The 23,446-nt window shown below is 40.9% G+C and overlaps 1 protein-coding gene across 4 annotated transcripts; it reads left to right on the top strand.

The window, feature by feature from the left end:
* The first annotated feature begins 222 nt into the window (after window positions 1-222).
* On the top strand, window positions 223-5,935 carry LOC111555059 (calcitonin). 4 transcript variants are annotated; one of them, XM_031933880.1, is made up of 6 exons: window positions 223-336; window positions 1,397-1,491; window positions 2,525-2,656; window positions 3,604-3,775; window positions 4,748-4,928; window positions 5,502-5,935. In XM_031933880.1, the coding sequence occupies exons 2-5, from the start codon at window positions 1,406-1,408 to the stop codon at window positions 4,772-4,774; spliced, it is 417 nt and encodes a 138-aa protein (XP_031789740.1). In that variant the 5' UTR covers window positions 223-336; window positions 1,397-1,405; the 3' UTR covers window positions 4,775-4,928; window positions 5,502-5,935. The 4 variants fall into 4 exon arrangements, with proteins under 4 accessions (XP_031789740.1, XP_023086634.1, XP_023086636.2 ...); XM_023230868.2 differs by lacking the exon at window positions 3,604-3,775 and having other exon boundaries at window positions 301-360; window positions 5,502-5,934; XM_023230866.2 differs by lacking the exons at window positions 4,748-4,928; window positions 5,502-5,935 and having other exon boundaries at window positions 3,604-4,100.
* Window positions 5,936-23,446: the final 17,511 nt, after the last annotated feature.

Here is a 23,446-nt window from a genome sequence, read left to right on the forward strand (position 1 = left end):
AGGGCGTTTCTTTCGGTGCCCCACCATCCCCCCGCCCATTTCCATCAATGACCTCAATGCAAATACAAGTGGGACCGTCCTGCTGGATCCTCCAGGTTCTGGAAGCATGAGGGTGACGCAACCCAGCTGGGGCGAAGGACCCCTCCGCCCATTGGTTGCTAAGCATTGGTTGAACTTTTCCGATCCACAACGGCGGGAATAAGAGCAGTCGCTGGTGCTGGGAGGCATCAGAGACGCCACCCAGCCCAAGTGTCGCCGCCGCTTCCACAGGGCTCTGGCTGGACGCTGCCGCCGCCGCCGCTGCCACAGCCTCTGATCCAAGCCACCTTCTGCCAGGCGATCCCCGAGATTCTGGCTCAGGTATATGTCTCTCTCTTCCTCTCCCTCCATTAGTCAGTTTCTCTCCCCCTTTCCTCCTCTCCCTCTCTCTCCATTAGTCTCTTCATCAGATAGCTTCTGTTAGTCGGCGATTTATGCCGGCTCCTGCTCTAGGTTGGATCGGACAGTCTCAGTTCCCAGGCTCGCTCTTCCCGCTCGGCTGCGGACTCCAGTCTTATTCTCTCGCACTGCACACAGGCTTGGGCCAGTCTCGGGACACTCAGGCTCCCCAGGGACCGCGCACAGAGACTGAAGCAAGAGTAACTTTCCGCAGACGGTGCGATCAGGGATGGCGTCTTGCGCCTAGCAGTCCTAGGGAAATTGGTTCAGAACCTGGAACAGAGTGGATGGGTGGCAGACAGGCCCCATGACTGAGGGACAAGCAGCCCTAAACTGCAAGCCCCAGTCACAGGTTCTGGGAGCAAAGAGAGAAAGTCTTGGGTCCCAATTTAAGAGTAAAACTTCATTCCTGCAGCGGACTGAGGTGTCAGCGGCGGAGCGGCTGAGGACTAAAATTGATTATTTTATTTCTCAGATTCCAAGCGTAGGGACAATCCCGCTGGACAGATCTGCACCCCCACCCCCCCCCCCCGCCCCCACCACGGTGTATGCAAAAGCCCCACAAGAGGAGGACAGCTCTGGGCTTCCTTATGGGAGCAGCTTCTGTGACAGGGGCCTGGGAGCATGTCCTCCGCAGAGACCTGGCTAACAGGTTTATATGCATGTGTGCGGCTTTGGGGAAAAGGGTAGGACTGAGGCCTCCCCCACTCAGCTCTCCCGCTAGGATTGCTTCTCCAGCTCTGTCAAACTGTGCATGCTAGAGGCCCGCTGAACCTCCCAGGAGGAGTCCACTGTGCTGATGAGGAAACAAAGAAGAGAAATGTAATGACCAGTCTGAAGCCACAAAGTCAGGGCGTCAGAAGCAAGACAGAAAGCAGGATAGGAGCCAAGGTTTGTGGGCTCCTAGAACTTTGAACTCACACTCACACGGGTAGTTTACCTCATTCTTCCCTTGCAGAGAGGTGTCATGGGCTTCCAGAAGTTCTCCCCCTTCCTGGCTCTCAGCATCTTGGTCCTGTTGCAGGCAGGCAGCCTCCATGCAGCACCATTCAGGTAAGATAGCCTGAAGCCAGAACCGCACTGGTATCAGACAATTCCATGCCTCTTAAGTGTGGTGTGCTGAATGCTTAAAAACTGACAGGGGGCGGGGTAATGTATGTACTCGTGCACATATATAATTTTTTTCTGATATAAAGATGTGTAGTACACAATTTATAAGTAGTGATAAATATTTAGACAATATTCTTTATTATAATCTTTTTGAGATGGAGTCTCACTCTGTCATCCATGCTGGAGTGCAATGGCACCGTGTCGGCTCACTGCAACATCCATCTCCAGTGTTCAAGCAATTCTCCTGCCTCAGTTTCCTGAGTAGCTGGGATTACAGATGCCCACCACCCTGCCCGCCTAATTTTTATATTTTTAGTAGAGATAGGGTTTCACCATGTTGGCCAGGCTGGTCTCAGACTCCTGACCTCAGGTGATCTGCCTGCCTTGGCCTCCCAAAGTGCTGGGATTATAGCCATGAGCCACCGCACCCAGCCTATTATATATTTTATGTGACCCACTGAGTCTCACAAAATGCTTTTGTTGCTTTTAGTCAAACTTTCGTATGTTTCGCCATCCTATTTATCCTATTCAGCCATGATTTGATAAATGAATTGCATCCTATTGTGTTAAATAGTTTGCCACTAAATTTGTTATTGTTAAATCTGGTATTTTACCTGTTGATCTTTTTCTCACCCACATATAAATCTATTAAACTGAAACTATTTTCAGGTTCAGCACTAACTGTAAGTTTTAGCATTTAATTTTTAATAATGGCTGCACTCAGCTTGCAAAATTCTTGAAAATTTAACCATCAGCTTTCACAAGCCTATACAAACTGGCTCTAGCACACCACTGCTTGGAGGCCACACCAGTGCCTGGGTCCTGGGAAGGACACTGGCCTTGTGCCCTGTCCCCTAATACTCCCACTGGCCACATTCTCAGGGGAAGAAGCAAAGACCAGGAAGCCTGGCTGCTTACCCTGGGGAGGGGCAGGCAGGGGCTCACAGCCTGCACTGAGTCTGCTTACCCTTCACAGGTCTGCCCTAGAGAGCAGCCCAGACCCAGCCACACTCAGTGAGGAGGAAGCGCGCCTCCTGCTGGCTGCACTGGTGCAGGACTATGTGCAGATGAAGGCCAGTGAGCTGGAGCAGGAGACCGACGGCTCAAGGTGAGTCTCCTCAAGCGTCCATCACAGGGCCTCCTTTCCCCGCAGCATACCCAGGAAGGTGGATCCCAGGAGGTAGGAGAGAACACACTGGCCAGGAATCCAACAGGCTGTGTTGTTCACCGGGACCTGGGGCCCAGCTGTTCTCAGGCTCCAAGGGAGACAGAGGTGCCAGTGCCGCTGGAGGAACTGAACTGCGGTTAGACACAATAAAAGGCTCTGTTTCTGAAAGTTCTTAGGAAATGAAATGGAGAGGTGTGGAATCGCTCACTGTGGTAATTGTTCTTGCAGTACTGGGAGACCTCCCAGCACTGATTGAGTTAACACTAGTAAGGGTGAAGTCAGGGATAGACATAATATATCTCAGGAAATTCTAGAAATTTGGATCCATCTTGTTAATCTGCATATGACATTCTTTCACACCTATAAGGAGCCTTCATTTCACATTTGCAAGGTGAAGGTAAGGCCCTTGCAGGGGATGGGGACAGATAGAGCAGTGTCTGAGGTAGGTCAAGCCTTTAAATGTGTGGCATCTGTGGAGATGTGCATGTTATCAGGAGGCCAGGGAGAGCACCCTTCCCCAGATCCACATCCCTGTATACCTTGAGCCTGAGCAGAGACCATCCCCAGGCCTGGCCCCAGCACTGCTCAGGCAGAGGCATGTATTGCTCCTGCATCTGCCCTGAGAACCCCTCTGTCAAGCATGAAGGACTGAACAGCATGTGGAATGCCAGAAAAGATCATCCTTCCCCATCCAGCCAGCCCTTCCCTGCACTGCCCTGGCCCACTGCACATCTGAGCTGTCCTAAGGAAGGATAAGTGAGCTGCTCTCCTGCCTGCCCCTCCTGCTCCCACTCAAAGGGTCCCCCGCCTGGTCTAACCTTCTAAGTGACTGCCCATGGGGACAGATTCTGGTGCATGGTTCTGTCTGGCATGTCTTTTCCCTGCAGCCTGGACAGCCCCAGATCTAAGCGGTGTGGTAATCTGAGTACTTGCATGCTGGGCACATACACGCAGGACTTCAACAAGTTTCACACGTTCCCCCAAACTGCAATTGGGGTTGGAGCACCTGGAAAGAAAAGGGATATGTCCAGCGACTTGGAGAGAGACCATCGCCCTTATGTTAGCATGCCCCAGGATGCCAACTAAACTCCTCCCTCTCCTTCCTAATTTCCCTTCTTGCATCCTTCCTATAACTTGATGCATGTGGTTTAGTTCCTCTATTGTGGCTCTTTGGGCTGGTATTGGTGGCTTTCCTTGTGGCAGAGGATGTCTCAAGCTTCAGACGGGAGGAAAAAGAGCAGGACTCACAGGCTGGAAGAGAATCACCCGGGAAAATACCAGAAAGTGAGAGCTGCTTTGAGTCCCCCAGAAATGTCATGAGAGCTCCTCTGTTCTGCTTCTGAATGTGCTGATCATTTGAAGAATAAAACTATTTTTCCCCAAAGATCTGAGCTGTGGTAATCATTGCTCTGATCTATGTCCCAGGCTTCATAGTGTCTAAGACCTATGCTTAGAAATAGCCTTAACCCTAGGCTAGCTGGACAGAGAATATGGTGGGTGGTCCCTCTGACCAAGCTCAAGCAGCAAGAACGGGAGCCCTAAGGAGCAGGTAAGTACCTCTAGGATTTGATGCTGCAAACTCCACTCATCTTCCAGGTAAGACTGAGGAATTTTTTATTTTCCTAAGAAGGGGTATTTGGTGCCCGTGAGTGGGGTATAGATTTTATAGTCCTTTGTGAATGGGGCTGGGTGTAGGGCCATAATTCACTCCAGTGTCATAAACCTCCGCTTTAATTTTTAGTTAGTTTATACAGGAAAGATTGGCTGTTACTGCTCCATATTCCATAGCCAGTCATCCAGAGTCACTTTTGGGTTTTCTGACACCCCTGGGAATATCTATGGGGCGTGATCACGGCATTTTCCCTAATGGCCTTGTGATTTTCTGCTCTGATAATTGTGTTTAGGAGAAACACTTAAAGTTAATTGGTGCCTTTCAGCACAGGAACTTTACCATGAAGGTCCCGTGAGGCTGACCTCTCTCCCAGCCTCTCACTCACAGGTCTTCTCTTCTTTCTCCATCCTGCAAATCAGAATCACTGCCCAGAAGAGAGCCTGTGACACTGCCACCTGTGTGACTCATCAGCTGGCAGGCTTGCTGAGCAGATCAGGGGGTGTGGTGAAGAACAACTTTGTGCCCACCAATGTGGGTTCCAAAGCCTTCGGCAGGCGCCGCAGGGACCTTCAAGACTGGGCAGCTGAATGACTCAAGAAGGTGACTGCCCTTGTATGATGGGATGGGAAGATGAATGACTGGCTTTTACAGGGGTGTATTTCACCCTCTGAGTCTCCCTGAGACCATGTGGTTTAACAAAATCCTTAAGGGAAGGTACCCACACCAGTGTCTGAGTTCCAATAGCTAAAACCCTAGAATTTGGATTCATCTCTGTTTTTTCAGTCTCTCCTTGTAACCCTGAGATCGTCAGACCAAGAAATATAGATCCTGTTTATTTAAAACACTGCTCTTTGACACTTATAATTTTGACAATTCTAGCATTTGAGTTTGAAAGATAATGACACTATCATTTTAGAGTATACATTACTATGTCGTGTACCTCCAAATAAAGTGCACAGACTTGAGTTCAACAACTGTATCTGCCCTTTACCAGCTATATGACCATGAACTGGTTACTTAACTCTCTCCAAGCCTCAGTTTCTCCATCTGTAAATTGAGAACTACAATAGTATCTACCTCCAAGCATTACTATAAAGAGTAAGTGAGATAATAGATGTTGAGTCTGACAATTAACCAGTAACTAAATTCTAGCTGTTATTTTCTTCCTCTTAGGTCACAATGAAGCTGAACTCCTTTTAATGTGTAATGAAAGCAATTTGTAGGAAAGGTTCCATGGAAGACATACATACAGGCATTCTTCTTGATACTGAAAACTATCTTCTTTGTTTGAAGTTAACTATTGCTAAATGCAGAACAAGCTCATTGCAGTTACCTATTGTGCATCTTTTTAAATACTTGATTATGTAACCATAAATCTGACAGCATGTCTCACTGGCTTATCTGGTAGCAAATCTAGGCCCCATCAGCCATCCTGTTGACATTGGTGGCTCTGCTAAACCTCAGGGGGACATGAAATAACTGCCTCTGGGGCATCTGGGGACACATGGTAATGCTGTGCCTTGACAGAAGTATTTGTTTAAAGAAATGTCAATGCTGTCATTTGTGAACTCTATCAAAATTAAAAATGTATATTCTATACCCTTCAATGGAATCTCTGCTGCTATTTATGCTATTTTTCCCAGGAGAGTTTCAGGGGCCTATGAGCACTCTGTTGACCAAGCTGACTCAGCACAAAGACAACATGCCCGGGATGGATCCCTAGTGTCTTGTACCCACAGTTTCTAGTGAAGCGTCCCCTATTGGAATTAGAGCCCTGTGCATGTCAAAGAGAACAATTCATATTTATTTTCAGGGGGTTCCCTGGTCTCCAGCCTCAGAAGTTACCCATGTACTCCTCCTTCATGCAGGTTTGCCTTTACCCATCCCTGTCTTTCCTCCATATAAGAACCTCTTCATGCACCCCTTAGCCTGCCTTAGAAACGATGACTCAGAGCCTAAAATGGGGATCACAGACTGGCCAGCCTAGAAAGGTCATCAATGCCATTCAACCCAACTTTTTTATTTTGTGAGGTTCTGTTCATCCACGGCCCTCATCTCCTCCAATTATGTCTCAGATGTCACCTATCCTGACCATTCTTTCTGAAATTGCACCCCACTCCCACTAACAACATACCCTAGCCCTCTTCTTTGTTTCATTTTTTTCTCCTTACTGTTTATTACCTTCTACCATATTATATGTTTTATTTATTTATTTTATTTGTTAATTATATCCTTCCTAGACATAAGTATAAGATTCACATGGTCAGGGATATGGTTATTTTGTTAATTGCCATATCCTCAAATGCTGAACAGTGTGCCTGGCACAAGGTAGCACTCTATAAATACTTACTGAATGAAAGAGTGAATGAATGAAGTAAAGTCTTCTTCTCTTTTACTTTTGTGGTCAGCTCTTTTTTAGACCTATTTTTCTTCATGCTAAATTCTCCAAAGGCCTTAAGCTTTAACAATCACGTCTGGATAGTAAATTGTTCAATAGCCTGAAGACTGCAGTGGCCATCAGTTAGTAACTCTGTTTCCTGCCTCAAGACTTTTACACAGACTATTTCTTTTGTTTGGACACACTTTTAACCCCATACTCCTCCTCCATGTGATTAATTCTGACCAGCTTTTCTTCTTCTTCCCATGCAGTGAACAAAGCTAATTTTCCAGCTCTCTAGGTTTGATACCTATGAGTGAATAGGTAACTTCAAAATCAGGAGGAGAAATAGCAACAATACTATTTCAGTCTTTGGTCCAGAACACCTTCACCAATAATGAAGTTAATACTATATTGAATTCACACAAAGACCTTGTGGATATTTCTCAAATGACCCAGAGTTCACAGAGTAAAAGGGGGTGGTTAATTTTAATCCTCAAATAAAACATAGAGGTCATTGGATCAGGAACCTAAGAAAATATGTAAGAAGTACATAAGACAATCAAAGCACAAAATGAAGAAACGATGACTTTTGGTGTGGATGCATCATCAGTCTTCACTACTCACAACCCCATAGGACACTACAGAGAAAGAACGTCTTTTAATCCCACTTAAGACTCATCCCAAACAATCAGAGCCTCAGTATATATGCTGTGACTGACTGAATTATTGCTTCCAGTTCTTCACTATACTATTGTAGTATTATAAACCCTTGTTATTGCCATGATCTCATGATTGGTTCGCCATGGGTAGAAGTTGCCACAGGGAGAGAAGTTGACTTCTCTGCCTCATGACTCTGGGCTTGGCCATGTGGTTTGTTTTGGCAAATGGGCTATAGTAGACATGGTGCAAGCAGGCTTGAAATATGTTTATGTGGTTGGCTTTTGGGCTTTTGTGCTTCTGCCATCACCATGAAAAGAACATGCCCTAGATATCTATCTTAGTCCATTTTGCATTGCTATTATAAAACACAACAGACTTGGTAATTTATAAAGAAAAAATTATATTTCATAGTTCTACAGGCTAGGAAGTCAAGAGAATGGTGCCTGCAAGTATCTGGTGAGGGCCATTTTGCTATGTAATAATATGGTGGAGGGCATCACATGGTAAGAGGGCAAGAGTGTGTGTCAGCTCAGGTCTCTCTTCTTCTTCTCATAAAGCCACCAGTCCCATCATGTGTATTCCACCCTGATGACCTTATCTAATCATAATTTCCCCTCAAAGGCCCCACTGCCAATCAACAAATTAATTTGGTGATTAAGTTTCCAACATATGAAATTTGAGGGACATATTTAAATCATAGCAGTATTCTTTGCCTTATTAGCCTGGACTCCAAGATAAGACATGTGGACCTAAACCTGGCCTACAGCCTGGATCTATACCCCACTAGCTGAGATCAACCTCATCCAAACCAACCCACAAACCCATAAGCAAGAAAAACAAGTATTTGTTATTATAAGCCACTGAAATTAAGTTTGCTTTTATGCAGTGTTGTGGCAATAATCAAGTGATTCATAGTATTTGGGGATGTTATGGATTAAGTTGTGTCCTCCCAAAATTTATATGTTGAAGACTTAACTCCCAATGTCCTCCCACATTTATACGTTGAAGACCTAACTCAAGACCTAACGGCATTTGGAGATAGGGCCTTTAAGGATGTAATTAAGGTTAAAAAGGTCATAAGGGTAGGGCCCTAATCTGATAAGACTGGTGTCCTTACAAAAGGAGAAAGAGACACAAGAGAGCCTTCCCTCTCTCTTCATGCATGTGCACACAGAGCAGAAGGCCAGGTGAGGACACAGTGAGAAGGCAGCCATCTACAAGCCAGAAAGAGAGGCCACCCTAGACACCAGTCTTAATGGCACCTTGATTTTGAGCTTCCAGCCTCCAGAACTATGAGGAAATAAATTTCTTTTGTTAAGCCAGTCAGCCTGTGGCATTCTCTTATGGCAGCCTGAGCAGATTAATTTAGGGGCATTAGTGGATAAAATCATTTTTGTTGCCACAGTTTGCTTTTCCTCTTGTTGAGCTCTAGGTAAATTTGATGATCGTCCAACTTGACAAATTTACTTATTTCTTTTATTATTTTTATTATTATTATTATACTAGTTCTAGGGTACATGTGCACAACATGCAGGTTTGTTAACTTCTTTTTACTAATTTATTTTGCTAAACATTTTCACTCTGTCTTCGCAACATCATCTTAAAGGATGCTTGTCTCATCTCTGTTCCAGCCTCCTGTTGCTGAAACTGAATAACATATACCTTAGATAAATTAATTGTGGTTTATTTGTATAATGGACACGCACAACACATTACACAGCACTAAATATAAATATATGTATCAACTTTGGATAAATTTCAAACATAATGATAAGTGTAAAATAAGGTAAGTTGCAAAGGATGCATATCAGGTGATGCCGTTTATTTTGAGATTAAAGCATATGTAACAATATTATACATAAGTTAAGGATATATACACACACAGTAAAAATACAAAGTCATGTATATGGATTATAAATATCACATTCAAAAGAGTGATTAACTGTGTGGGGATGGAAAGGAAATGTCATGAAGAGGAGTACACAGACAGCTTCTATCAAGGTTTTTCTTTCCTAAGGTTTTATTTTCTAAGCTGGGTAATTGGTATAGGTGGATGGCATATATAATTCATGTTTAATAGGAATAAACAAACACAAGTATGGGCCTTTTTTAAGTTAAGGCAACCATCATAAAAATTTTAAATAATAAATAACTTTTAAATTAGCCAAAGAGAATCTATTCTATTCAATGCAAAGTAGGAAAACAAAACACCCCAGAAATGTATAGTGGATGCACCATGCGAAAAATGACAGCAATAATAAACACTTAGATGGCTTTAAAATAATTTCAAATTAGTTAAACTCAACAATTTAAACACCAAGGCTATTAGGTTGCACTTTTAAAGGATCCAGCAATGTTTATTCCACAAAGGAAACTTTTAGAACAAAAAGATTCAAATGGATTAAAATCAAAAGGTAATGAAAGATATATAAGACAAATATAAAAAACAAGTTGTGACAACTTCTTAATATATGGTCAAAATAGAATTCAAGGCAAAAAAATGGTTTACGGAATAAGAAATATGCCATATAGAAAAAGAACAGTAGAGCAAGAAGATATATTTATCATGAAAACATGCACTCAACAATACAGCCTCAAATTATGTGATTACTGAAAAATTATTGATAGAGAATTAATGCACCCTTCTCAAAAAGCCATAGGATTCTAGAATCACCTCCCTAATGTGTGGTTCCAAGTTGGCTTGGCAAATACCCCCTGACAATATGACAGATCTCAGAAATCATACAGTGGTTACACTCACAAAGAGGTGAAAGATTTTATTAATTATCAGATTATGTCTTCTGTCCTAATATTATTTATTAAATAAATCAAATTGTCCTCAATTAATTTGAAATATCAAACATATCATATACTGATCATCTTCTGGCCTTCTTGTTTTTCTCTTGCATTGATATATCTGTGTACCAGTATCACAGCTTAATAGCTAGGAAAGGAAAAACACCCCCATACTCATCTTTTTCAAAATGCTCTTGACAATTTTCACACATTTACTCTTCCAGAAGGTAGAATAATTTTCAATTTTTAAAAATACTATTTGTATTTTGACTGGGATTGGGTTTCCCAGGTAGATAATTATATTATCTATGAAAAACAATAAATCTTATTTCATAGTTTTGCTCATCCTGCATCAACTAGAGCTTCTTGAACAATGTTGAAGTAGAAATGGTAATAGCAGGCATCCTTGAAGATGAAGGCTGTTGAATTCAGAGGGAGATTTTTTATCATCTTAAGAAAGTACTAAGAAATGTTTTTAAATCATAGATGGATATTAAATTTTATCAAAACAAGGTATCTAACAAGATTATCTTATGGCTTTCCTTCTTTGATTTAGTAATATTAATATATTTTCAAATGTAGAAACTAATCATTGCAGTTGAGATTTTCAAATTCTGACTACATGCTAAGCACCGTAATAAGTACTTTTTAGATATCAACTCTTTTAATCTTTACAACAGCTGTATAAAGTACATACTATCATAAGCCCTATTTTGTGGATGAAGATACTAAGACACACAGAGATTAAATAGATTGATCAAAGCCATACAGCTTTTAGATTCATCTCAAGATGTAAACCTAATCCCAGGCTCTCCATCTAGAGTTTTCTCTCTTAAATCACTGTACGTCTTGATAAACTCTACTCGGTCGAGGATATGTTAAAATATGCTACTGAATTTAATTTGTGATTTATTTAGGATTTTGTACTACCTTTGTTATATTTAGGATTGGGACTATATAATACGTAATATATAAAATTATATTTTTAAGTTGTATTTCAATGAGTTTTGCAAATATGTACCATCTAATCCATGTAACTGTCACCACAAGAAAAGTATCAAATGTTTCTATTGTTTAAGAATATTCCTCATGCCACTGTGAAGTCAGTGTCTCCTAAACCCCCGTTCCATGAAATCACTGACCTGATTTCTATTACTGTGGAGTAACTTTTAGATAGATAGATAGAAAGATAGATTAGACAGGTAGATGACTGATAGGTAGATAGATGGATAGATAGATAGATAGATAGATAGACAGATAGATAGAATGTATTCTCTTATATCTAGCTCCTTTCACTCACATAAAGTTCACGAGACTTATTTATATTGTTGCATGTGTCATTATATAATTACTTGGGGGATTAATCAGGTACCAATTCTCAAGGATTTGGGGGAGGAAGAGGGTTAAGTAGTATTTCATTGTTGGATGAATACTTAAAATGTTCCTAGGTTTGTTGGATGAATTTATCGCATGAATACTTAAATGTTCCTAGGTTTTATTGTGAATGATACTCTTATGACCATTTATGTACTAGTCTTTCTGTGAACAGTTGAGTTCTCTCGGATAAATATCTAGAAGTTGTATGGTAAATGTGCATATAACTAAACTGTTTTCAAATGGCTATGCCATTTTACACTCCGAGCAGAACTGTGTGATCATTTATCTTGCTCCACACACCCTTGCAAATGCTTGGCGTTTTCAGTTCTTTTTAATTTTAGCCATTGTTTTGATTCTGTAACAGTATCTGATTGTGGGTTTTAATTTTTATTTCCCAGATGAGCATGGTGGCTCATGACTGTAATCCCAACACTCTGGGAGGCTGAGGCATGTGGATCGCTTGAACCCAGGAGTTTGAGACCAGCCTGGGCAACATAGTGAGACCTGGTCTCCACAAGAATTTTTTTATAAAAATCAGCCAAGCATGGTGGCATTTGCCCGTAGTCGCAGCTACTCGGGAGGCTGAGGTGGGAGGACTGCTTGAGCCTGGGGAGGTCAAGGCTGCTGTGAACCATGATCACACCACTGCACTCCTGTCTGGGTGACAAAGTGAGACTATATCTCAAAGAAAAAAAAAAAAAAAACTTTCCCTAATGACTACTGATAATTGAGTATCTTCTTATGGCCATTTGTTTATCTTCTTTAGTAAAGTTTCTGTTTAAATACTTTGCCCACTTTTAATTGGACAGCTTTTTTTATTACTATTGAGTTGTAGGAGCTCTATGTATATTCTGCATACCAACTCTGCTTCCTCTTTGGGCATTGCTTCACCCACTTGCTCACTTTTCTCTACCTCTTGGGTCACTTCTTCTGTGAGAAGTCAGTTGCCATGTCATGAGGCCACTCAAGTAGGCTGTGGAGAGGCCCGTGTCCAAAGGGATGGAGGTCTCTGGCCAGTGGCCAGTGAGAAATGACAGCCTGCTAATAGCCAAGTGTGTGAGCTCAGAAGTGGATACTTCAAGCCCAGTCAAGCCTTGAGATCATCACAGCCCCAGTTGAAAGTTTGACTGCAGCCTCATGAGAAACCCTGAGCCAGAACCATCTTGCTGAGCTTCTTCCAGATTCCTGGTTCTCAGAAACTGTGAGATAATAAGTATTTGTAGGTGTGAACTGCCAAATTTTGAGGTAACTTGCTACAGAGTAATAGATATCAAATACCTATCGAACTATGATAACTCCAGCTCAACCCCTGAAATCTGGAAAGCACAGCCTTTGGGGTTGGCTGGAGGTGCTGACCTGAGATCACACTGAAGGCACAGTTCCCAGAAAGGAGGCTTTGTCATCAGATCTCATTCTCCTGGTTGCCAGGCCCAGATCAGATTAGGTGCAATAGCATAAGCTGCTTCCACTTCAAACGAAATTAAGTTCTTCTGTTCTTCGTCATTGAGTGCACTTTAACAGTACCCTCCTTCCCTCTCTGGTGTCTCATTTCTCTCTGTTCTGTATCTACTATTTCATGTCATCCTTTCTGCCTCTGAGATTCTCATGGTGGGAAGAAACCCTTAAGGTCATGTATACCATCCACATGGTTGAATCTTCTCTCTATTTCCCACGTAGTCTTCTGGCTTATTTTTGAAATCTTGAGGTAACTATCTCCTGATATCTCATTCTATCTTTGGATCACTCTGACTCTTAGAAAAGTCCTCTAATCATGAGTGGAATTCACTTTCTCTGCTCTCTTGCTCCATTTGGTTCCCAAGATTCACTCTTGGGCAGACCCTTCATGGAGAATTGACTGTGACTGAGACCAGACATCTCAAGCAAGGATTTGGTATTAATTGCCAGAGATTTAAAGGAAATCACTTTTTTTTTCACTATGAAGTCCCTAGCTGCACTAAGGTTTGTATGAGCCATCTCATTAGCTAAATCCATCCTAGATGGATACTTATCATCAATAATTTGTCTGATGCTGGGGGATAAGTCTCTTTAATTATTTGGATCCTCAGATAGTTCTTCTCTTGGCAAAACTTTTCTGGCTATTCCTATAGCCACTGCTGCATGTAAGTGATGAGTACCATGGACAAATGTCTTGCCCTTGTCTCTGGTAGGGCCCTGAGCCAAGCACTATAAATTTGGGCCTCATCTCTCCTATTCAGACTTGCCAGGACAATGATAAGATTAATTATTTCCACAAAGAAGGTTGCTTTAGAGACTTCCTGGAGAGCTTGGCTTATCTGTAGATCTTGGACATTTGTAGGAATGCTTCCTTGCCTTCATAAAAGTAGCCAACAATGTGCCAGGTTCTGTATAAAACCTTTAAGATAGTCCACAAAGCTCTGTATAATATGATACCTGACTACTGCTCCACCCTCATTCTCACCATGCTCTTCCTCCCACTCTGAAGTCCAATTACTCTGGCATTCTTTTAATGAGTCACATTCAGCCTGTTCTTGCTGCCATAGGGCCTTTCAATGTGGCATTTCTCTGCTGTGAAGTCATCTTATCTTCTCTATTCCCAGGTATCTCTTTATCTTTCAGATCTCAGCTAAGTATTACTTCCTTAGAGAAGTCTTCCCAGATTACAACACCCCAGTCTAGGTTTTATTTCTTTCTTATTTGATTTCAAATGGCAGAAGTATCTCCCTTTCAGCTTACTATTTCAGTTTTAGCTTATGCATTTATTAGTGCAATTATTTGATTAACGTCTGTTCTTAGACATTCACACGGGACTGCATTCCTGTTGCTCTCTATCAAAGCACTTAATGTAGTATTAAGTATAGGTGCTCAAGAAGTATTTGTGGCATGAAAAAGGAGGCAATTAGAACCCAATGTGATAAATGCTATCCTTGCAGTAGGCACAAGAAGTTGAAGTCTAACCTGACCCAGATAGAAAAGATTTCCTAGGAAAATAATATCATATTGAATATCTAAAAATGCATAGGATTCTGCCAGGTGAACAAAGCAACTGGGGAAGTAAGAGGTAACAAGGGCCTGAATGAGCTGATCAGTTATTGAATGGAAGTCATTTCCATTTTCTCCCCTCTGCAGATGAGAACTACTGGTCCTTCTATCCTGAAACAGGAAGTTACTGAAAGTTCTATGATGAATGGGGAACTTTAAAACTGGATCAGAAACAAGCTTGTAAGGTCACAGTTGAATGCCACACAGTTCCTGTGAGATAACCAGATCCCTCTCAGAGCTTCATGAAGAGGACCAGCTTTGCTAGAGAGCTGCCTCCTTGATCACTGATGACTGGGTTTCTGGAGATGGTAGAATATACAGCTGCCAGGGCTGAGGATTTCAAAACTAGATGCAATAATACCAAGTCAGGGCAGGATTACTCAGGCTTTTTGTCCTTTGGTCTCTTGAAGGCTCGGCCCAGGGTAAGACTCAGGAATGCAAAGGCAACTCTATAGAACCCTATAGAAACCAGAAGGCAATGTTACACACACCAAATCTGGGAGCTGTCAAAGACTGCTGAGCTTGCCTGTAGGACAGTTGTGTAGCACCCAGTTTACAACAATAAATGTGCCCCATCCATTTCCTTTACCTAAACCTTCCATGCTAATCCCCAATCTGTGGCCCACATAACTGTTCATGTTCTCCCTTCATGAGTCCTAGTTACTCAGAATTCTGTTCTTTGTTTCCACTTAGAACTTAGAACTTTAATCATTTGTATGAACTCCAAGGTCACATTAGGAAATAATCTTTAATTGGAGATCTGAACATTGAAGTGAAGTGGCCAAAGAGAAGGGTCTTCAGGGAAAGTGCAGAGCATGCAGACCTAGCAACTAGGGACACAGTCATAGTATCAATGGCACGACGGAGCTTGCTCATATCAGCTCATGAAAGCCAAATGTTAACATCTCTTCCCAATTCTGTGTTCAGTGATATCTTATTGGTAGCTTGAAATCAGTGATGTTGGGAGTATTTACACAATGGAAATGAGAAAATACTACAAATCAGGTCTTTTCTTTCCAGAGAGTCATCAGTTGTTAAATAGTTACCACACATAGCTGCAAATCATGTTTAAGAAACAGAATATACTAACGTCAGAGGACAGAGAATGAAAGATACAGTAGAAAGAGATGAGACTAAAATTGGACTATTGGGGTAGTGCCTTCATATTAGTGTTTTTGTTAAAAACAAAAAAAAATGGATTTATTTTTTGCAACCCAGTCTTTACTCAGATTTCTGAGGTCCTCGGGAGAGTGGGACTGAGGAGTTTGGACAAGTGTGGCTTTAGCTTAGGTGGTGCTGAGCTCATCCGATTCCCAAAAGTGATCAAATAATTCAGCCTCATCCATTTCCTTTACCTAAACCTTCCATGTTAATCCCCAGCTGTGTCATTAACATTCAGATTTTTACTGAAAATCTGTTCAAGGTAATTTAAACTTTCTCATACACGCTTTTCAAAATTCTTCCAGCTACTGCCTAATCTCTGGTTACACAACTTCTCCTATATTTTTAGGTATTTGTTACGGCATCACCCCACTTCCAAGTACTGAAATCTGTGTTAGTTATCTGTTGCTGCATAACAAATTACCACAAATATAGCAGCTTAAAATAACATCCATTCCACAGCCATTTCCTTAGTTCTAACCCTTATTCATTTCATGCCTAGATTATTGCAATCAACTCCTCCAGGCTTCTTGATGTTGTTTGACTTTCTCTCATTTAGTCTGCCCTCTTCATTTAAGTGAGAGAGATATAATCTTGCTTCTCCTCTACTCAAAGAACTTCTGGAATTCCTATTGCTTACACTCTTTGACATAGCATAAAAGATTTTTCACAATATGGTCCCAGTCTATATTTTCAACTTCATCTTCATCTATTTATCCAATATGACTACAGCTTATCATTCCCCAGATATACTTTTCATGCTCCTCTGCCTTCATTTGTGTTATTTCCTCTGCCTAGAATGCCCATCCACTTGTCTTCTCCCTGCATTTGCTAAGAAAAGTCTTATCCATTCTTCCTTACCCAGTGTATATGTCACCTCTTCTATGGTTCTTTCAATGTCACCCTTAGCCCTCCCCTCAGCCAGGCAGAATTGTCCCTTCCTTTGTGATCTACAACCTCATTTCTCAAAGTGGGACCCAGGCACCAGCAGCATTAGCACCCCCAGGTGATTCATGCACAAATTATGTTAAAATGCTGATTCTATTCAGTAGTTTTGGGTTGAGGTCAGAGATTGCAACTCCTACAAACTCCCCCATGATGCCAGTGCTACCGGTTTGAAGACCAAACTTTGAGTGAGAAGGTTTACAGCACTTTGATTACAGATTACTTTGATTATAGCCATGAATACATGATATTATAATTGGTCAGCCTCTCTGTCTCCCCTTATATATTCTAGGTATTTTAAAGGCAGGGATTGTTGGTTTTTCTCCTTGTGGTCTCCAGGGTACCTCACACAGTACTCAGCACTTGGGGATGCTAATAACTTAATAGCTGTGTTTTACATAAAAAATGCACATATTCCTTATACAAATCAACTTAAGTGGGCCTGTTTGAGACTATCCAGTGAGGAAAACTTAGGAAATTGTGTACTGAGCTTGGAAAGAGAGGAGATCAGGAATCAAAAAGTGACAGGGGACAGAAAAAGGGGTCTTAGGCCAATATGCTGAATGAAGGTACAGAAAATAAATCAAAATCAAGAAGTGTCTTAGAGGGTCAAACCAGCAGGCAGATGTTAACTCCCTAGAGAGGAAACATGAGGTCCTGGGATCCCCCAAAGTCAATTCTGGAACCAGACGAGAAGTTTCCGTTTGGAGAAATGTTGGCATGCTTGCCAGAGCAAACTCCTGAGAACCACTTTAGCTGAAATCCGGGCACTATCGTCCCCCCACAAGCTAGCCAAGCAAAGAGGCTGGTGCTAGCTGCTGAGTTACTGACTCAATAAGGCATCAAAACCAGACTGAAGCAATTGGCCTCTTCCTGTGTCTCTGCTGAGACCATGTTGCCTTTGGAAATAGAACTTGTCACAGGTGCTTTCATCTTGGCTAGGATACCCAGTCTTTGCTCAGATTTCTGAGGTCCCCAGAAGGTGGGACTGAAGAGCTTGGATAGGCAGGTGTGACCAGCCACAGCCCACACTGATCATGCCTGAGCACTGATGGCCTTTCTTCCCTAAGCTGAGCAGCTTAGGGAAGATTCTCAAGCAGACAACACCACCAGAATATGTAGCAGTATAATACAGGGAAAAGAAAATGGGCCTAGAGTGAGAGTCAGGAGCCCAGGACCCTGACTTTTTATTCTTTCTCTCTGCTTTGGCCTCCCTGTGTGGTCTTAGCTAGGCCAGTCCTCACTAGATCTCAGCATTCTTTTCTATAAAATGGAGAAATTGGAACCATATGTTCGTCAAGCTCCTCTCTAGTTCATATTCTGTAGGGATGGTGGCAGGATATGGAATAAAACTTGTGGTATCTGAATATTTGCCCATCTCTCATATTTTTGGACATGTCAGCTACTATCATCATGACCTTCTGATGTGTTATCTCCATCACAGGTCTGGGTCCTGTCTAGTCATCAGCTATTTTTATACTGTCCTGTCACTTTGATAATGTTCTCTGTGCAGGTGCCGATGGAAAAGATGATGCTGTCCTAATCTTGGAGGTATATCAAAACAGAGGGTGCCATCACAGGACCCCAAAATGTCCATCAAGAGATAGCAGAGCTAACTCTGAAGCTGAAAAGAATGAGGTCAGACAAAGAAAGAACAAGCTGCTTAGAGGAGTTGCAAGGTTTCTTTCCTTAGGGAGCTTTCAAGAGAAAACCATTCAAAACCTGGAATTATATTGGAAACTTAGTTGTTATGAATGAGAATTACCTCTGTCTTTCTCTCATTCTTTAAGGGGTTTGTCTTTCAGTGGTTCCCTCACTTTCTAGGGGAGGTGGAAGTCTCCCCAGGTCCCATACAGATCCTTCTTCTCCCTATCCCCTAGAGTTGATTGACCCTCCCCTGGAAAACTAGAAGGACAAAGGGCAGTGGAAGTCTAAGCTTTGGATATTTCTCGACCTCAAAGTGGGGAGGCATAGAGCTGAGGCCTCAGTCTGAAACAGCATTTCCCCACTCACAAGCCTTCCAGGTACCTGCAGAGCCACAGTTACAGCTGAAGGAACTTCATCTTCACTTAGTGGCCTTAGTTGGATCCACAGCTCAACTGTGAAGGAGAAACAAAGCTGCTGGAAGCCAGACAACAGACAAGCTTCTGTGAGTGTGAATGAGTGTATATATGTGTGTGGCTGTGCATGTTTGTGTACATGCATGTATGTGTGTATGTACACAACGTGGGGCAAACAGCATAAGATCTGAGTTCTTGTTCTGGTTCTCTCACTGACTCATCACTTCGGGTAGGAGCGGTAGGCCTGGTAGGAAAGACCACTAGAGAGTAACTTTGCTTCTCTAGCCAGCAAAAAATTGAAGCATTGACTCAAGGGGCTGATTATTACCATGGGCCGAAGGTGAGCTTTGAGAGCTATAAACAAAAGTTAGTGTTTGTGTATAAATAAATGCATGAGGGCAGCAGAGAGTAGTGGAGTGAATGGAGAATCGCATTCCTTTCACTATGTTCAAAGATGATGCTTTTATTTTCTTTTTGTTTTCCTTCAAGACTGTGCTTTATCCCATGAATTTTTGGGCTAAGTAAAAAACTAAACCTAGTCCCACCCCTCCAGATCCTGTCATTTATAAATAATTATCTTCTGGGTAGGGATAGCCAAAGAGAAAAATTTTGGTGCCAGCTGCCATGCTATCTGGTTATGAAATGTTCTTCCAGAAGCTTATGGAGGTTACTGGATTATAGAACATTATCTTAAGAGCAGTAGGCAGTGGTGTTATGAAGCTGGCTCACACTGGCTTTTGAGAGCTGATTGTTAAATTTTTAGAAATGTTCAGCCATTTTGCTAAGCACCATTGAGCCATTAATAAAATTAAATTATACAAACTTACAATTGAATTAAATGTAAAAAGAAGGTAATAAATGTGCCAAACTTGTCACTTCCTATTTATTGTACTACACGTCACTTTTATGTGTGCTGTTAAGGTTATTTACACCTATTGTGTATGTATGGTAGAAACATTACATAATGGTGTGCTAGTCACATCTCTTCCCAACCTTCATTCAGTGATGTATATTTGGTAGCTTGAACTTGATCATGGTAGGAATACTTACATCCCAGAAATTACAAATACTACCAATCAGAGCTTGATTTGCTGTTTTCTTGATTGCCTAGACTCCAGAAATAATAGAGAAAATTTTTTAAATGGCAATTAAGCTTAAAAGTGTACCACGTCTATAGCTGGTACATTGTGACTAACAGAAAATTGAGGAAACAGCCTTTCAGTATTTTATCACTATTATCCAGTTTCACAAAGAAGCTAGTCATGTCACTGATGAATGAGTAAAGTTCCAACATATGTATTTATTATTTCATTTTTGTCTTACATATGAAAACAAAAAATACTGACCAACGCTTAGGCCAGAGCTATACTCTGTCATTAGTTACAAGTGCAGGTTGTCTATATACAAGAGTTCAGCAAAAATCAATAAAAGCATTCTGTGAGGATCAATTGGCTACCTAATTTACAATAAATATCACAGCACATTTTATTGTTGTAAATTGTATGCTACACATCTTTTATATCAGTAAAATTTATAGACATGGGTTTTTTCAGAAAGTCAACCATTGAACATTTACCAGCATACTACTGGAAGAGGGCCATTGGAGGTCTTGGGAAATTAGAGGTCCGGATAAGGAGCATGATTGTCCAAGGTCATGCAGAATCAGATGCAGTATTTTTTTTTTAATTCATGTTAAGAGTTACTACATTTTCTTTTAATTTTGCATTTGTGTGTCTCTTTCTAGTGTGTTATACAACAGAAGCTTAAGATATGTTTATTGATTGATTGACTGTGAACACAGGGCCACACCGTCTCCCTTCTTGACCTGACCAATGTAAGTAAGATATTGGGCTGATCTCAGAGCTTCTCAGAAGAAGAATCAGAAAAAGCTGACTGAAGAGGGTTCTTACATAAGACAGAAATGTATATCTGAGGAACAGAATAACTTAGAATCCCTATGTGACTTGGTTTGTGACTAATTACCTCTATTATCATCACAAGTTATGGAAGTTTTGCTCATGGCCATGAACGTGAGTGGTGATAGGGGCTGCTGTAATGAAGATTCCCACTGAGGAGCAGTGGACAGAAGGGTGGGAGTAGGGGACTTACGGGTCTCCATTACCTAAAGTCAATGCAAAAGACAAAAGCATCAGGACAAACAGTCGCAAAAGAGTTTCCTCACATCTGAGTGGGGATGTGGAATACATACACATATGGTCCTGACTGAGTCCAGCACTTGGTGTAGCCTGAGTCTGAAAAGAAGTTAAAAGATTATGAGCTCTAGTGCTGTTGTTTTTAAGAAAAGCTTAGTAGTATCCGCCAAAATTTAAAATGCAGAGGCATATCTGTTGATCTAATAATTACCACTTCTAGAACAGTGTCATATTGAATATGCAAGCATATAGGATCATTTCAACACTGTCAGTAAAAAGGAAAAGACAGAAAAACTCTGATTTAGAACATTCTTTATAGAGGTTCTGTTTATAGAAAATACTCTTAATTTCTTTTTGTTTCTTTGAAATATTTTTATTTTGCCCCTTTTCTCTGAACACACACACATATAGGTGGTTTGATATTTTATTTTCTTTCAGTACTTTAAAGATGTTATTCTACAATCTTCTGGCTTTCACTGTTGCTGTTGAGAAATCAGTTGTCAGTTTAATTGGTATTTATTTGCAGATGATCCGTCTTTTTGTCCTAGTTACTTTTAAGGTCTTTTCTTTGTCATTTAGACATCGCTGTCATTTCATATACTTGTGTCTAACTATGAATTTCTTTGTATTAATTATCTTTGAGATTTGTAGAGCTTGTTGAATTTAAAAAATCGTAAACTTCTGTCATTTCTGGAAAACTCACATCCATTTCCTTTCCAATATTTCCTCTCTTCCATTCTCTCTATCCTCTCCTTCTGGTACTTGATTTGTTGACATTAGACTTCATACCATCCACCAAGGTTTTAAACTTTAATATCATATTTTCTACTCTGTCTCTTTTTTGTTTTGTTTTGTTTTGTTTTGTTTTGTTTTGTTTTTTGAGACAGAGTCTCACTCTGTCACCCAGGCTGGAGTGCAGTAGCGTGATCTCAGCTCACTGCAATTCTGCCTCCTGGGTTCAAGCGATTTTCATGACTCGGCCTCCTGAGTAGCTGAGATTACAGATACATGCCATCATGCTATGCTAATTTTTTGTATTTTTAGCAGAGATGGGGTTGCACCATGTTGGCCAGGCTGGTCTTGAACTCCTGACCTCAGATGATCCGCCTGCCTTGGCTTCTCAGAATACTGGGATTACAGGCGTAAACCACTGCACCTGGTCTCTATTTTCTTGTTTCACAACTGGATCAAAGGAATTTCTTTAAATCTGTCTTCCAAATTACTAATTCTATCCTTAGCTTTAATATTCTATTTAACCTACTTGTTGATTTTTAAATTTTTAGTTTTTATTTGGCTTCTAAAAATTTTATTTGGTTTGTTTTTCAAATCAATCTAAGAATTTTTATAGACACTTTATTTTCAGTTATACTTGTGTTATAAATTAAATGTTTATGTCCCCCAAAATTCACATGTTGAAGCTCTAAGCCCTCAATGTAATCGTATTTGGATATAAGGTCTGTGAGGAGATGATAAAAGTTAAACGAAGTCATAGAGCAGGGCCCTAATCTAAGAGGCCTAATGCCCTCATAACAAGAAGAAAAGACACAAGAGCTCTTTCTCTCCTCCATCTGAGGACACAGTGAGAAGGCAGCCACCTGCAAGTCAGGAAGATAGCCCTTACCAAGAATGAAAACAGCTGCCATCTTGGCCTTGAACTTCCCAGCCTCTAGAATTGTAAGAAACTAGATTTCCATTGTTTAAGCCACACCGTCTGTAGTATTTTGTTATGGCAGCCCTGATTAATTCAACTTGTAATGTCACTTTTAATTTACTCAAAAATATTAGACAACTTATTTTGAAACCAGTAAGTCCTATATCTGCATTATTTGTGGGTCTGATTCTTTAGCTTCTTATTTCTGATGACGCTTATTATGGCTTGTTTCATGTATATTTTTGTATTTTTAAATTTTAGTTCACATTCATTAGTACTTAATAACTGGGAGTTTTTATTAGCCTGAACTTATATCTTCTAGAATTAATTTACTTTTACTTCTATTTGATGTTTAAGAACATGATCAGTTCATGATAACTTTAAGCTAAATTCCTTATTTCATTGTGGGAATTTTCTTCTGTTTGTTTAGTTTGTCCCCTTTTAAAAATCTACTCATATATCTCAAATGTAGGATGATATTTTGTTTAGAGAGATACTGAACAACACTAATCAGTGTTGGAAACTAATATCCTGGTACACATGTAGGTCGTTATTTGATTTATTTGGAGTGAGGGGTGCTTCTTTGAACATAAAGATAACTGTATACTTCTGGGCATGATGAGCAGGCAAGCATAGACCCACAGAGAGATTTTCCAGTAAGTTGCACCAATGTGCCCCATAACATTAAAATTGAAATAAAACATTGCCTTTGAAAGTTTGAAAGTTTAAGGTTTCAGATCACACTTTCATCTTTTTCTTGGAGGCACAAAAATCTTCCCAGCCTAGGTCCTATTCATGATTCGTAAAAGGAAATCGCTTGCCAAGTATAACCTCAGCGTGTGACTTATAAAACATAATACAAATCCAAACTCTATCTACATTAAAGTTACTCAATTTCCTCTAATGGCCTTCAT

The sequence above is a fragment of the Piliocolobus tephrosceles genome, chromosome 13 (assembly GCF_002776525.5).
Source record: "Piliocolobus tephrosceles isolate RC106 chromosome 13, ASM277652v3, whole genome shotgun sequence".
In the NCBI taxonomy this organism is placed as follows: Eukaryota; Metazoa; Chordata; class Mammalia; order Primates; family Cercopithecidae; genus Piliocolobus; species Piliocolobus tephrosceles.